Source organism: Mastacembelus armatus, chromosome 2, assembly GCF_900324485.2.
Source record: "Mastacembelus armatus chromosome 2, fMasArm1.2, whole genome shotgun sequence".
Classification (NCBI taxonomy): domain Eukaryota; kingdom Metazoa; phylum Chordata; class Actinopteri; order Synbranchiformes; family Mastacembelidae; genus Mastacembelus; species Mastacembelus armatus.
The window spans coordinates 561,219-576,097 of record NC_046634.1 but is presented as its reverse complement, the minus strand read 5'-3'; the positions used below and the strand labels follow the sequence as shown (position 1 = coordinate 576,097).

The 14,879-nt window shown below is 42.5% G+C and overlaps 1 protein-coding gene across 3 annotated transcripts; it reads right to left on the bottom strand.

The window, feature by feature from the left end:
- Window positions 1–4,023: 4,023 nt before the first annotated feature.
- On the bottom strand, window positions 4,024–7,514 carry pnpla4 (patatin-like phospholipase domain containing 4). Of its 3 annotated transcripts, none has more exons than XM_026302274.1 (7): window positions 7,480–7,514; window positions 6,746–6,952; window positions 6,379–6,491; window positions 5,236–5,371; window positions 4,830–4,895; window positions 4,541–4,696; window positions 4,024–4,304 (listed from the first exon to the last, which is right to left on the bottom strand). In XM_026302274.1, exons 2-7 carry the CDS (start codon window positions 6,923–6,925, stop codon window positions 4,173–4,175), a joined length of 783 nt encoding a protein of 260 aa, XP_026158059.1. In that variant the 5' UTR covers window positions 6,926–6,952; window positions 7,480–7,514; the 3' UTR covers window positions 4,024–4,172. The 3 variants fall into 3 exon arrangements, with proteins under 3 accessions (XP_026158059.1, XP_026158058.1, XP_026158060.1); XM_026302273.1 differs by having other exon boundaries at window positions 7,337–7,503; XM_026302275.1 differs by having other exon boundaries at window positions 6,379–6,473; window positions 7,337–7,503.
- Window positions 7,515–14,879: the final 7,365 nt, after the last annotated feature.

Below are 14,879 nucleotides of genomic sequence, written 5' to 3'. Positions count from 1 at the left end.
TCACATAGTAATGTACAGAGCGGCAGGGTCACTGGACTACTCACTGGAATACATGTGCAGACCAGTACTGAATGCCTCATGTGAACAAGTACTATGTATGTATCCAAACGCTGTCATCCTACCATAAATATCTGAGATTAATAACAAGGTAGAAAAACAACAACAAAATTTTCAATGTGAAAGTGGCTACACTGCACTGCAGACTCTTTTTTTATTCTTTCTGCCATGGTACTATAGTGAGGCTTTCACTTCACATAATAGACTGTCCGCACTTGACTACACTGCGATCCGTCTGCCACGGACCTTTTGGCATCATCGTCATAAGCAGTCTGGTCACATCCCTTCGAGTTTCTGCTGCTGCCACTGCGCAACAGCTCTTAAAAAACACTGCTCTCCTGTCTGCACTATCTGATGCAGTAAAGCCTTTCTCTTCCTCCGAGGCCTCTTCAAAGACCATTTCATTGTTAGCTCTTCTCTAACACAAATGGAGAGAGAGCACGGAACATAGGCCTCCTGCATTTTGGGCTGCTTGAACACCTCAAGGACCCGAGACAAGAATCGGGCATCAGAACCACCCCGATAAAAGCCACATGTGGTGAGGTGCTTTTAAGTTAAAACTGCACGACAAGGTGCAGCACAATACGTCGGTGGACTTGAATGGCGAAGTACAGTATATGAAGTGGTGATCGGACATGTGTGTGCAGGGATGAATTTTGGGCACTCGGCCACACAAAAATACCTTTTCCTTTTCCATAGTTGGTTGTGGTTACTATAAAAAAAATCCATCCTCCTGTAAATGTACTTTAATTAGGGTTCAGCATCACTGGAAGCATCTGGAAGGACGACAGGCTGCACGCACGCACGCACACACACACACACACACACACCGAGGAAGAAAACAACCGCACATTAGAGACAAAAGGACAAAGGGAAATGGACAAATGAACAGCAAACGATTACAATGAAAAGAGACAGACCAAGATGAGGCTGGGATCCAGGCTCTAAAATACATCAGCTGCTACTAGCATAACACACTCCTGTCTCCAAATTGAACTGCATTTTGGGTAATGTAGGCGCCAGGTTTTGACAAGAAAAAAAAAGTAATCTAACTACAAATAACTTAGGATCTTTGTCAGAAAGGAAGGAGATTTGTTTTCAGGTGATCGAAAGACATACATATGAACTCATCACATCAGTTTTGGTTTTTAGTCTTCTGAATCAGTGGTCAGCGGTCGCACTGTTACATCGCCAGAGAAAGTGTCAGCTCCTGATGGCTCACCCACTCACTAAAACCGCCGCACGCCCAGCAGCGCGACCCAGACTGACATTCATGCACAGCGACGCGCTTGGAGACGCAGTCACCGTGGGAGGCTTTAAAGCCGGCCAAGCGGGAACCTAAAGCACCTGGATGATAAGATCATCTTCATGCTTGCGGGAATCGGTGGGCGAAAGTTCACCTCGGTCTCCGCGTGCAGCTGAGTCAGCTCGTGGTACTGAACTATATGGATCCTACAGCGTGATCTGTCTTAAGAAGAAGAAGAAGAAGAAGAAGTACTTTATTAATCCCCAAGGGGAAATTCAGTTGTTACAGCAGTTATTAAATTTGCAATTATTTAAACTATATTGATTAATAGTAATTCATAAAGTAATTAATAAAGTAATTAACTATTTATTTGGGGGGGTTTGTGTGTGTGTGTGCGCGCGTGTGTCCGTTATTGTTTATATTGAGGAATTATAGATGGGGAATGTGAGGTCACTCTGCAACAAAGTGGATGAACTTACAGCTTTAGCTAGCAGCCAGCGAGAGTACAGAGAGAGTACAGGTGTCAAATCTATTAAAGAACAGGTTAAGTTCATTAGCAAACTTTGAGTCTCCTTCCACAGCAGTGTGCGACTTCTTATAACCAGTCATTATTTTCATCCCATTCCACATATCCCCCCATTCTAGAATTAAGCCTGAAATGTAACATCCACCTATTGAAGTTGTAACAGTGCAACTCTAAACATTACCAATGTGGAATTGTTCACAAATTTATATTTATATATATATAAGATCTGATTTAACAAAAAAGCAGATGCAGATGAATGTGGAAAATGTTTCAAAAATAAAGTAGAGATATCCTGATATTTTAGATTTAGGAGTCTGTTCCTTTTAAGATATCTACAAAGAAGTTAGTGATGTCCTCGCACTCCAATCCTTTTTTGGGGAAAGGTCAGGGGAAAAAAAAAAAAAGTGAGTTAAAGTTTTGGAGCTGCATTTTCTTTCTTTTATGTCTGCTAAACCAGAAAAAGGACATGAGAGAAATGAGAAAGCAGCATTTATACTGGTTAGGGGGCAGCAGGAAAATGAGTTATCTTCAAGAGGTGGAGGCGAGAAAAATGCCCTCAGGCTTTCACTAGTTCTTCAATACTTTTAACAGGAACCTTTGAGCATCTTCCATGTTAAATTAATGATGTGATGGAGGAGGATTTCAAAATTGCACATTGAGAAAGACAAGGCCACAAGGACACTGAAACAACAGCATCCACCAGCCAACTGGTTTGTGGGACGAATGAAGTGAATGAAAAAAAAAAAAAAAACTCGAAAAATAAAACTGAAATGCACCCTTCAAATGTGACAAGGACTGCACAATTGCAGTACTCAGACTAGATTTTTTTTTTGACAAATGTAAAAAAAAAAAAATAATAAAAAAAATAAACCATTTAAATTTAAATATGTTTGAGCATCTTAGTCATCAGGCTCAGGATTATCCAGCAACAGGGAGAAGCTTAAATTTTTATGTCATCTTCTTTGGGTTATTCATTCATTTGTGACTAGAGTGGAAACTGTGGAGATTCACATGACTCCCTACAGTGCAGCTCACATTTGACAAATGTTCACTTTCATGACCTTTTCTGCTGTGGCTCCGAACATGCTTTGTCGGAGTGGTACTGCGGTGGAGACGTGTGGGTGTTGGGAGCCGTATGGCGAAGTCAGCAGCTGAATAATTGCACTAACAAATGGGCTACTTTCGCTGGCCTTCCTCCAGACAGCGGGTCCCTTCAGTGCTTCATTAGAGAGAGTGAATTTTCCAATAAGGCGAGCAGCTAAAACATAATATGTTAACAAAAAAAAAAAAAAAAAAAAAAACCCACAATATGTGGAATCTTTGCCTCGGGTGGAAACTGTAATTTAAGTGAAGCCTTAATTGAGCCTCATTACTGGAACCAGCAGGCGGGCTTACATAATACCAGGGAGGAACCACTACTGCTTAGATAAGTGTGTGTGTTCTTCTTGTTTTTACATATTTAAACTATTTTGGGCAATAGTTTCCTTACTGTGTTTTTATGATGCTTCTGAACGTCGATTAAGCTTGGTAGCATTTGAAACGCTTGTTGATTGATAGTACTCTCCAGATCCCATGTCTGGCGGTGCAGATTAAAGCACAAGTCTGAGAGACATGTTTCATTTTGAGGAGTAGAGCTCATGCAAATTAAGTCGCAGATGACACCGAGTCCAATAGGGGGAGCGGTTCCATATATTCTTACAAGTAGTGCAGGAAATAACCTGGGAACTGTCAGAGGGGTATGGCGCAAACTGCAAAAAAAAGAAAAAGAGCACACCACTTTAATTGGCTGAGAAGTGATGGAGAACCTCCTCAAGTCTCCCGACACTGCAGGAAATCACACCGTAACCCAGCAGCAGAGAAAAACCCTTCAAAGATGATGCTCCATTCTCATGTCCTGAGGGAGCTCCCAACATCCGTGGACTTCCTGTTAAGTGCTGCGATTTCTCCTTTTTTTTTTTAACCTCCACTTCTGGGGGATATTATTGGAAAATTGATGAAGAGCCCATGTTTGCATGAAGGGTTTTCCTTGACTTTGGCTGCGGTAAAAGGCAGAGGAGAAGCAGCTCACAATGCTCTGCTTTACAAACTGAGGCCTTGATGCTGGAAAAAAAAAAAAGAAAAAAAGGCAACTCAAGGATTTTGCCCAACAAACCAACACAGGTGATGTTCACAGGTAGGTCAGTCCACACAGAGCAACACTCAGCAAATTTATACAGAAAAACAAAAAAAGAATTTCCCAAAGGAAATAAATATTGTAAAATCCATAAAATTCCTTCCGATATTTCCATCAGTTCTACTGGGCTACTTGGTGTGTTCTTAGAGTCCATGAGGGGGACCCGAAGATCAGCTGATCCAGTCCTCTCTCTTCATGAACCTCATGGCGTCACCGAAACCTTGTTCGCATAAAGACTGCATGCTGCTGGTGGGTGGAGGGAACAGAGCCTGGTTCAGGCGTTTGATGTTCTCCATAGAGAACTGAGAAAACCAAAGAGAACACTACATTTACAAAAGATCTGACTCTGACTCCAAAATAATTAATAACAAACTGAATATAATCATATTTTCCATCTTTCACACCAGGGCTACTTCTTCAGAAAAAACGTGGGGATCCTTGACGGACTAAAGGGAAAATCTAGCCAAAAACTCTACAGTGTTTCAAAACATACCCGGATCCCTCTCAGACTGCTTTGATGCGCTGATTCAGTACTTACCATTATGTTCATGTTGGCCAGTCTGAGTTGAGTGTTAAAGCTCCCCCTGTGGACAGGACTGACATCCTGCAATCCAGCAAAGGGGGAGACGGTGATGGTTCTTCCCACGGGCAAAATTGGCAGGCTGTTACTGAACCCTCCATCAATCCAGTCCTCCTACAACAAAACCAGTGTGTGTGAAGACAACCGAGCCACTGAATGTCCCGAAGTGAAGGCTCAATACAACTCTGCTGCTGAATTTTAGAAAGGATTTCAAATTAAAAGCATGGGACTTTTAATTGGGAATTACCTGTCCTCTGAACTCCACTGGTTTGAGTCCAGCATACAGAGGCACAAAGCTGCTGGCCAGCAGGGCCTGTACACATAACAAGAGGACATTCCACCTCATTCACTCATTCCAACAAGAATTCTTTCAGCAGGAGGAAGCACTACTTTATATAAATGTCACATAAAGCAGAGACAATGGTTACGGTTCTTCCCTCACACTATTTGTGCCATTGTTGATATAAAACATGTAGACATTCATTACACAAGTATTGACTTTGTTGGTGTCATTTTTTTGAGCTAAGCAGTAAAAAAAATAAAATAAATAAAAGCTGTAGCAAGGAGGAAAACAAAGATGTAAATCATAAATATTTATGGCAGTTTTTAAACAGAACAGATCGGTGTTCTGTTTAGAGAGTGGGGGTGTGTACCTTTACGAGCTCCTCCCTGTAGGTAAACCTGGATACGATGTGGTTCTTGCCACTTTTGGAGTGTGTTATTGAGATGTAGAGGCGGTCAGCGGCCAGACGGTGAGCATCACTGGGCAGAATCTCCTCTATCCCCTCCCTGGAGAGCAGCCCCACACAGATGCTCGTTTGTCAGGTTTTAAATAATAATACGCCTGCAGGGCATCATAAACACAGTGCTTTTTACAGCAACATGTAATTAATACTCAATCTGTTGCGCATATAAAGAGTCAATGAAGCATACTAATGAAGGATGTACTAATAAAGCAGCTCTCTATTCGAATTCATTCGCACCAAATTCGTGAAGAAGTTCTTCATGGTGATAAAAGAACGGAATACACAAGCATTTGGTATTTCCGACATAACCCTGAATACAGCTCAGTCAGATGTGGCAACAGATGCTTTGTGACTGTACTTCAGTTTAATTACTATAGTACCACATGTCATCCTGCATCAGTATTTCACAAATACTGCATATTGAAAAACAGAAAAACCATCCACGTTTCCCCACCCCTATCTCTTTCACTAGTAACTTCCAAACAAGAACGCAACCCTAGTTGATCTGCCTACTGTGTCCTTATGTAAGGAATGCCAGAATGGTGAAACAAATGACAAAAATCGAAAAATGCGAGCGTATTTAGCGAGCGGTGCAGCAGGTTGCTAATTACCACCCGCCACAAAGTACAGCTGAGGCTGGATGGGAATTCCATTAATTTTGCAGGGATTTGACAAATCAATATCCTGAGAAAAGGATCAGCGGAGTTATTACAAATTATCCTGGGGACATGAACAAGCGTACCCAATTTGATGGCAACATATTCAGTAGTTGTTGAGACATTTTACTTTGGACTGAAGTGATGGACAGATGGTCAACGCCATCCTTTGAGTCCTATTATATGTGTAGCTTACAAAAAACAAACAAAAAAAAACTGCATCTTGTATCTAAATGCAGCCTGCTTTTTATCTTACAATGAGAGACAACTGTGCTCCGCTCTCATTTTCTTGCACACTGTCCTCGCTGTGATTCCCTCATCAGCTGATATTCTCTTCATGCTGTGATCCATTTGTGGGCTTTGTTTGTTTTAGCGATATCTGTGGAGCAATTACCGGAGTGTGAGCATGAAGTCTTGTCCTGGCAGGGCAGCTCGGAACCGCTGTCGTCTCACTCTGTCTGCGAACCTGTTGGTGAACTCTTTGCAGAGCTGGGAAAGAGGGAGACACTGCGATAACACAAAACATGTAAATGAAAAGCAAATACACAACGGTCATTACCAATACAGCTGCCTGTACATACCACAAAGGTGTGTTTAACAACTTTATCTCGTCTCTCATCTCATGTCCACATCACACCACTACACTGCTGCTAATTTATACATTTTTATACAGACGGTACACTGGGAATTCACTGGTTTAACCCACTGTTAGACTGCTGCTCTGCTTGTACACCCTCTTAAATCCAAAGGAAACACTCCACCTCTAACTTGTCAGGTGCCGTGACCAGGACAGTGGCCACCAGGGCTCCGGCCGAGGCCCCTGCGCAGGCCTTAAGGGAGCCCAGCAGCTTGTCCCCGTGGCGGAGAAAGGCCTCCAAAGCTCCCAGATGGTAGATCCCCAAAAACCCGCACGCTGCAAAGGACAGGTTTAGGACGGTCATCCCTCGAAGCCTCCACGGACGCGCCGCCTTGACATCAGAGCAAACATGATTTATTAGGTGTGACAAAATAATTTGTTTATAAGACCTTCTTAGAATTTGTTTTTAAAAAATCCATCATATATGAAGCTGATAAAACCATGCTAGGACTGTTATTTTTAACTTTAACAAAGGATTCAGGGTCTCCATGACCCTCAGCAGATAAAAAAGGGGTAGCAAAATACTGTTTTTGATTAAACTAACGTTATATAAAACATGGCTATACAACATGGGTGTAAAATAATTATTTGGCAGTTGTAAGATGAGAGGTGTAGTTAATATTTATCTGTAGTTTTAAACTCTGAATATAGCTAAGGTTATGTTCATAAAAACAAAGCTAGGTTAGCTAGCTTAGCTAACTTTTGGAAGACCTACCGGGTTAACAGTTCAAACACGGAAAACTTCCGGCGTTAACTCATTTCGACAGGTTTCATTTACGCCAAACCGACGTTACAAAATCAAACTAAGTCAAATTTCGTTAAATTGAAACGTTTAGCTGTTTATGGGAAACTCCGTACCAGTTCCGCTGGAGCCGGTGTCGAGTGAACAATACTTCCGCTCGTGATTTTCAAAATAAAATCGTCACTTTGAAATTTAGTGTAGTCAATGTGTGTAACTTTTATTTTGTGACTTTGTGACTAGTGGCAAATGCTCTCCAGCCTTATTCATGACCTCAGGATTTCATAACGATATTTTATATCGACTTCTTTGTTTGTTTGTTTTCTTCATGTCTGTGTCAGTTTTTGATGCTGTTCTTTATTTTGGATCTTTCTGCAGCTGGGTTCAGTCTCATCCCCTAACTAATTGGTTTATTCAGCCACTGTAGAGGCATGTGTGGACTGACTCCACTCCCCTCTGACAGATCAGACCCATGAGGTTTAATTACTGGGTACTCTTGACCATACCACAAAATAAAACACGGTCTCACACTGTCCTTTAAATAGTCCATCTTCCGCAGGTTAACAATCGTTCATGTAGCTATATTTCATTTCCAAAAAGTTTTAATAACCCAGATAATAAACTGGAGTGTGCTTATTATTAGCCCTGCTTTATCATTTCCCCGCCTAAAGCAGCGTCCCTGGAGTGCAGTTCTACCTCTGCTACCACTTCAGTCAGCGTTTATTTCCCATGGACCCACTGCCATCGAAATTCTCTGCGTTTTTGCTCTTGCCCTGCTTTCCTGCCATGTCAGCGCAAATTTCCTGCTCCTCCAGCGTCGCTTCTGATCATAGCCTAAAGTGGATTAGGAGGTTCGCAAGTTGTGGAGAAAAGCGGAGCTGAAATTGTAATAAGTTTGTGGGTACCTTAAGTCTTTTGGCACCGCAGTACAGCAGAGGCTGTTCTCAATTGTGATGGTGGTTCCTGCCAGTCCACAAGTGGTCAGTGTGTTGTTCTAATGTTCTATTATGATGTGTAGTTTGAGCAGAGAAACCCTGGAGTATGTTGCCATGAGTTTGCAAAACCAGCTTCAAACTTCCTCCAGGAGCTGCTGACTCACCCCAAACTGTTTTTTTTAAGTCTGGAAGGAAAGTTTTCAGGGACAGCACGGTGGCTGAGTGGTTAGCACTGTTGCCTCACAACAAGAAGGGCCTGGGTTCGCAAACCCGCCAGGGACCTTTCTATGTGGAGTTTGCATGTTCTCCCTGTGCTTGTGCAGTGTCTCCAGGTACTCCAGTTTCCTCCCACAGTCCAAAAACATGTATGTCAGGTTGATTGGTGACTCTAAATTGCCCATAGGAGTGAGTGTGAGTGTGTGAGGTTGTTTGTCTCTATGTGGCCCTGTGATGGACTGGTGACCTGTCCAGGGTGTACCCCTGCCTTTCACCCAAAGAGAGCTGGGATAGGCTCCAGCAGATCCCTGTGACCCTGGTTAGGAATAAGTGGGTATAGATAATGGATGGATGGATGGATGATGTTTTAGAGGATCCTCTACCCTGACAGCAGTGAACGTGACACGCTACATAAATCTATAGACATGAAAATGCCGACATATTTTAAATAAACATATGCACACCCATCCATCAACGTCTCTCTAGGCAACGTTATGGTCTCAATAATAGGTGTACTTGTAGTAATTTTGGATGTTATTGCTCCGTCAATATGATTTTAAGGCTTGTAGAAGGCTTTGACGTCTGCCATGTGGGCGCTGATTTACAGGTATAAATGATATTTGGCTGCCTGCTGCCCTCTCCAGTTCCTGGACTGCCTTTTTGGAGCTTCTGTTTATGTAATAAAGTGTATTTCCAGCTGTGGATCAGGGGTTACACCAACACAACCCCTGAAAAAATGCTATTACACAATCTTTCGTTAAGTGTATTGTTGTTATTAGTCATTATACACAATAAATTTGCATCCCACCTGTCTTCGTTCTACAGATTCTCCCTGTGCAATATATTACCAGCTAGTCTCGATGAAGGTGATCATCTAGCTTTAAAGGTTTTCCTCTGAAATGACAATTTTCTCAATTCTCTTCAAGGTTTGCAATTTAATTCCACCCTGTGCATGAACCGAGCAACTAAAACTTCCTGTTTTTGGCTTTTTCTTTAATCTTTTTTTTGTCTTAAACTAAAGAAAGCATGGCATGTACCACTTCCTCGAGTTCATTCAGTCCGACCCTCTCGTTTCTCTGTGTCTCCACAATCCACCAGCCTCTCTGTCATTTCAAACCCCGCCACTCCCTCCTGCCCTGCAGTAACCACTGGTTCCTCTCCTCCACTGCTGCTGATCTGTGCCTTGTTCACTAAACCACCAGCTCAATATATACTTTAGATTGGCTCTGCTTCTCTTAACTCCCCTGCCAGACTTATGTCTTATGTGCCTCAGTTGGCATAGCTTTCCAGCATTTAGTTCGCCTATCTGTTTTCACTAGTGTCTTTGGATCTTCTCCTGATTTTTGGACGCCGTCCTACGCCGCCACCCATGCCCGGATTCTTCGCTGTCTGTTACCGAATGTCGTCTCTACTTTCAAGTGTGTGTTTTTCTGCCTTGCTCTTGCATATCACCTGGCCTCTCTTCCGAGTCGTGCGTCCGAGTCCAACCGTGAACCGTCACGCATCTGCAAAGCGCCAAGTGCACAACCCGCTCAAATCCTTCTCCCCTCTGAACCACCTGCACGTTCGGTTTCCTCTTTATGGAAGCAACATTGCACCTTGAAACGTGACATGCATCTGTTGCGATGAGGCCTCGTCCGTCCATCCTGAGTCTCTTTTAAATCACAAGTGCATGGACAGTGACAGATTTATTAGAGCCATGCTAATTTGGATCACGTCACTAGGGGTCAAACTCATGGTGCTTTAGCACTGTGCTGTGATTTAATAACCCCCCCCCCCCCCCCCCCCCCCCCCCCCAGATAAAGGGGCCGGTGGTGATTTAGAGTCATCAATGAACCTGACATACATGTTTTTGGACTGTGGGAGAAAGCCAGAGTACCTGGAGTAAACCCACGCAAGCACAGGGAGAACATGTAAACCCCACATAGAAAGGCCCCTAACGGGTTGTGAACCCAGAACCTTCTTGTTGTGAGGGAACGGTGCTAACCACTAAGCCACCGTGCTGCCCAGAAATTCATTCAGATGTTAAAAAAAAAAAAAAAAAAAAAAAAGAAGTCCAATTTCAGATATCAAACTCATTATCCAGAGCAAAGTTCTAATTAGTCACATTGAGGGGTGCGCTGGATGTTTCTGTGTTTGCATGGAAACTGGATGGACTGGTGGGGTGGATGGCACGGAGGCAGTAATTACACTTGTCAGGGCCTCACTAAAGGCTTTTTTGCAGGCCACTCCTGCGCTTCCTGTGCTGGAAAGGCATCACAAGGTCGCTCAGATAAAGCAAATCTGTTAAAAGATCAAATAGTTCCTGTAGATCGAAAAAAGAAAATGCGGCGCCGAGGCAAGAGAAATCAAAGTGAAATTGAAAGCAGAGGAGAGAGACTGAGGGCGAGATGGAAGGATAGCACGTGGGTGTGAGGACAGACAAAAAGAAAAAAAATAAAAGAAAAAAAATAAAAGAAAGAGAAACAGACTGGATGTGACAGATGAGAGGAGAGAGGTGACGGCTCGCTGAAAGGCCATTAGGACAATCACATCAGCGTGCTGCAAACATTTACCTGTCATATCGGCGGATCTGCGTGAGGAGACGTGAATTAGTCACCTCACTGGAACATGATACATCAGCAATGATACATCAGCAATGTACTCCCACTCCCCCCCCCCCCCCACCCCGCTCCCCACCCTCCTCCACCACAGGCCCCTGGGAGACTAATTAAAGATTAGTTACTGACAGAAAAGAAAAAAAAAACATAAGAGATGCTTTCCCACACAAACAGACAACAAGAAGCAGCTTTGATTGAATTACATCTGAGAGAATGGTTTCATGTGTTAACATTCACAGTCTGCAGATGTGCAAAAAAAAAAAACCAAAAAAAAAACCCACAGATGTCTCCAGCAATTTCTGAAGTCGTACTGTGTCTCCTCAGGAAAATGGAGGACAAACTGTTTAAGGAAGGGAAAATTGGATATCCTTCAGGTTGGAGGAAGGAGGAAAAACAGTAATTGCGATTCTTAGAACGGATGCTCCGGGGGTGGTGGAGGTAAAGGGAGGGGCGTTGGGGTGGCTTTCCATTTCACATTTAGACCAAGTTGAAACACAATCGCTTTCTGCTGTGGGACAAGTTTACTCGAAAGGGCTACAAGTTTTGAGGTCTTGGTGTTACTGGACAAGTACATATCTGAAAACAAGAATGCAATGCTCTGAATTTCCCATTTGGATGTGCCCCAAGGTTAAAATGTGTTTTCTTAAGACCTGTACGCTCCAGACTTGGATCTCTTATCGTCAGGGGTACGCTTCATTCTCATGTATAACAGTCATAGGATGTCTACGGAATTATTGTACTCATAAAAACATCGAATATGGTGGTTCTGAATTATTGCTACTTGCAAAACCTTGAAGCTAGTTACGAGTCTTGTCCTCACGCTCTGGGGTTTCAGGCTGATTAAATATTTATCTTTTGTTCCAAAAATAAAACCGAAAAATCCATCTCGAAATCGGGAAGGGAAAGACAGCAGGGCTTTTGTATCAATATTAGCACCTTCTCATCTTGCTCCTACTTACAAATGCCATCAATAACTCAAGCTGGAAACAGGCCCTTATATCAGCTCTTTCTTCTTCGCCACCACTCCTGCTCTTAAAGAACTCCTGCACCCACACCGCTTGTCACCTTGAACAAAGGGAGATCAGTAGAAAGCAAAAAGGCTGACCTTAGATCTGTGTAAAATCCACTCTTGTGCCCGTGGGAATTGATAAACCAATTCCAGATCTGATTTTGTTCAAAGAAATGTCATTCTGTGGTGGCAAAATAAAAGCTCCAGAAACACGGAAGAAACTACATTTCCCATAATCGGACTAAAAGAATCTTTCATTTACACACTCACTCCCTTTTCATATTTCCAGTTTGTAAAGAAGGTTGAGTTCCTCAAACTGTGGAGTGGGATTGTAAAGTGATCTTTAGGATGTGACCAGTGACCACATTTGGGCAGGGGGACTCACACCCAATTCTGTTTATTTTCTATTTCTGCTGCATTAATATTGTTTTTGTATTCACGTATTGTGTTTACGTGATGTAGAATCTGCAGTTATGCCCCGGTGCCGATTTAACGTTGATCCCTGAAAATCCAATAGTCATTTCAGGCATGAGAGGTTTATCTCCTAAAAATTTGCACAGCCTTGTCATTTCGAAGATCGCTTCACTACAGGTGAGGGTTTTAACAACTGCACAGTAGCCGTGTTTGTTTTCTGATCAGCGTGTGGCTCTCGTCTGAGCAAGCTGAGTCTTATTTAAAATAAACCTCAGGGAATGAGACATGTTTTTTTGTCTCCAATCTGCTGCTGTCACATATCTTTGGCGTGTATAATTCTTACTGCGGGGGGGGGGGGGGTGTCTTTTTCCCTGCCCCTTTCTGTGTTATGGGTAACACCATTTTATGCTTGTATGCTGCAGGGCAGGCAGGTCTCTAAGGAGACATATGCCATGTCCTGGCTAATTTGAACAACATACAAACTGATTGTAATCGTGAGGCCGCGAGGCATTCTCTGTTTTCAATTTCGATGCTTGATCAGAGTATGTGGCGTAGTCCCCCCTCGGATCCCAGTGAGTAAAAAAAAAAAAAAAAAAAAGATCAATACCGAGAGAGACATCCACAGACAGACATTAGCCATCCTACTGTTTTGTTTAGGCCCCTGGTCAAAGTGGGATGTTCACCATTGATCACAGTCCTCCTGGAAATGCTGAGCAGGGTAGGCCTGGGTAATTAGCTCCGACCGTCATTAGAAGTGGCCTCACATGCAAAGAGCATATTCCAGACCTTAGAGATGGTAGAGATTATTGAAACGCATACCCTGAGCTGTTCACAGATCATTACCCCCACTGTTTCACTGCGGTACTCACCAGTGTTTGAATTACTCGGGGAGCTGGGGGAGCTCCTGAAAGAGACTTGGGTTTGGGGCACTCGTGATAAATCACATACACATGTGCAAATAAGCACTAAATGAGAGTTTCAAAAATGTATTTGCTGTCGCATTCTGCTGTGCCTCCTCCCTCCCTCCTCCTTCCCCAGCATGTCTATTATTGAGAGACTTCCAAAAGTTCACACTGAGTTGCTCAAGTTTACAGCTTGTTAATATTTCATTCACCCTGCAAACTAAAAGTCTGCAGTGCTGTTCAATATCATCTGATCGCTGATTTGTTTTCAGTGCCAGGTCACAGAATTGGTTTGTGATACCTGAAAATAATTTGCTTTTTCTAAGGTTACACTCCCTGGGTAGCACAAACATTGTGGCTAAGACAATATGAAGTATAATATTATTAATACAGTATACCTACAACGCACTGTTGGTGCATTCCCACAGTGGCTTTGGTTTACAGGATGTTTTTTTTTCATTGGTGGCTCTACTGGGAAATAATTGATCGTATAGTATCAGATTGGTGAGTTACACTGACTGTTATTAAAAAATAATAATATATAGAAAACAGGATATCGAGCAGGAAATACTTAGGTGGGTGCTGGTGCATGGTGGCGGTCGGGGGTGTCTGCTTGTGTACACAGTGCTGCTTCATCGCAACACCTGAAATATAAATGTCAGGTTTGTTATTCTCCATTACCAGTTCACATGACACAGAACTGAGTCAATCCACAGTACTCCCACATCATCATAGCTGGTACATTTGCTGGTAGGTGTTAAAATCTGTCGCATAGGAAGTGTGTGGCTCAAAAACATGTAGGAGAACTACATGTTTGGTTTAGGCAAAAAAGCTATGTTTTTATGTAAAGGCCCAACTACAACAGATTTAGATTTAGACACTAAAAAGTTTAGGTTCAGGTACAAAAATGTACAGGTTTAGACACTAAATACACATTTTTAGGTTTAGGCACTTCATCTATGTGTTTAGTTTTAGGCACTAAATCTACGTGTTTAGGTTTAGGCACTAAATCTACATGTGTAGGTTCAGGCACTTCATCTATGTGTTCAGGTTTAGGCCCTAAATCTTCATGTTTAGGTTTAGGCACAAAAGTGTATAGGTTTAGGCACTTCATCTATGTGTTTAGGTTTAGGCACTAAATCTACATATTTAGATTTAGGCACTAAGTCTATGTGTTTAGGTTTAGGCACAAAAGTGTATAGGTTTAGGTACTAAATCTACAGGTGTAGGTTTAGGCACTTAATCTACAGGTTTCGGTTTAGGCACTAAATCAATGTGTATAGGTTTAGGCACCAAATCTGGATGTTTAGGTTAAGGCACTAAATCTACGTGTTTAAGTTTAGGCACGAAATGTACGTGCTTAGGTTTAGGCACTTCATCTATGTGTTTAGGTTTAGGTACTAAATCAACATGTTTAGGTTTAGGCACTAAATCTAGGTCTTT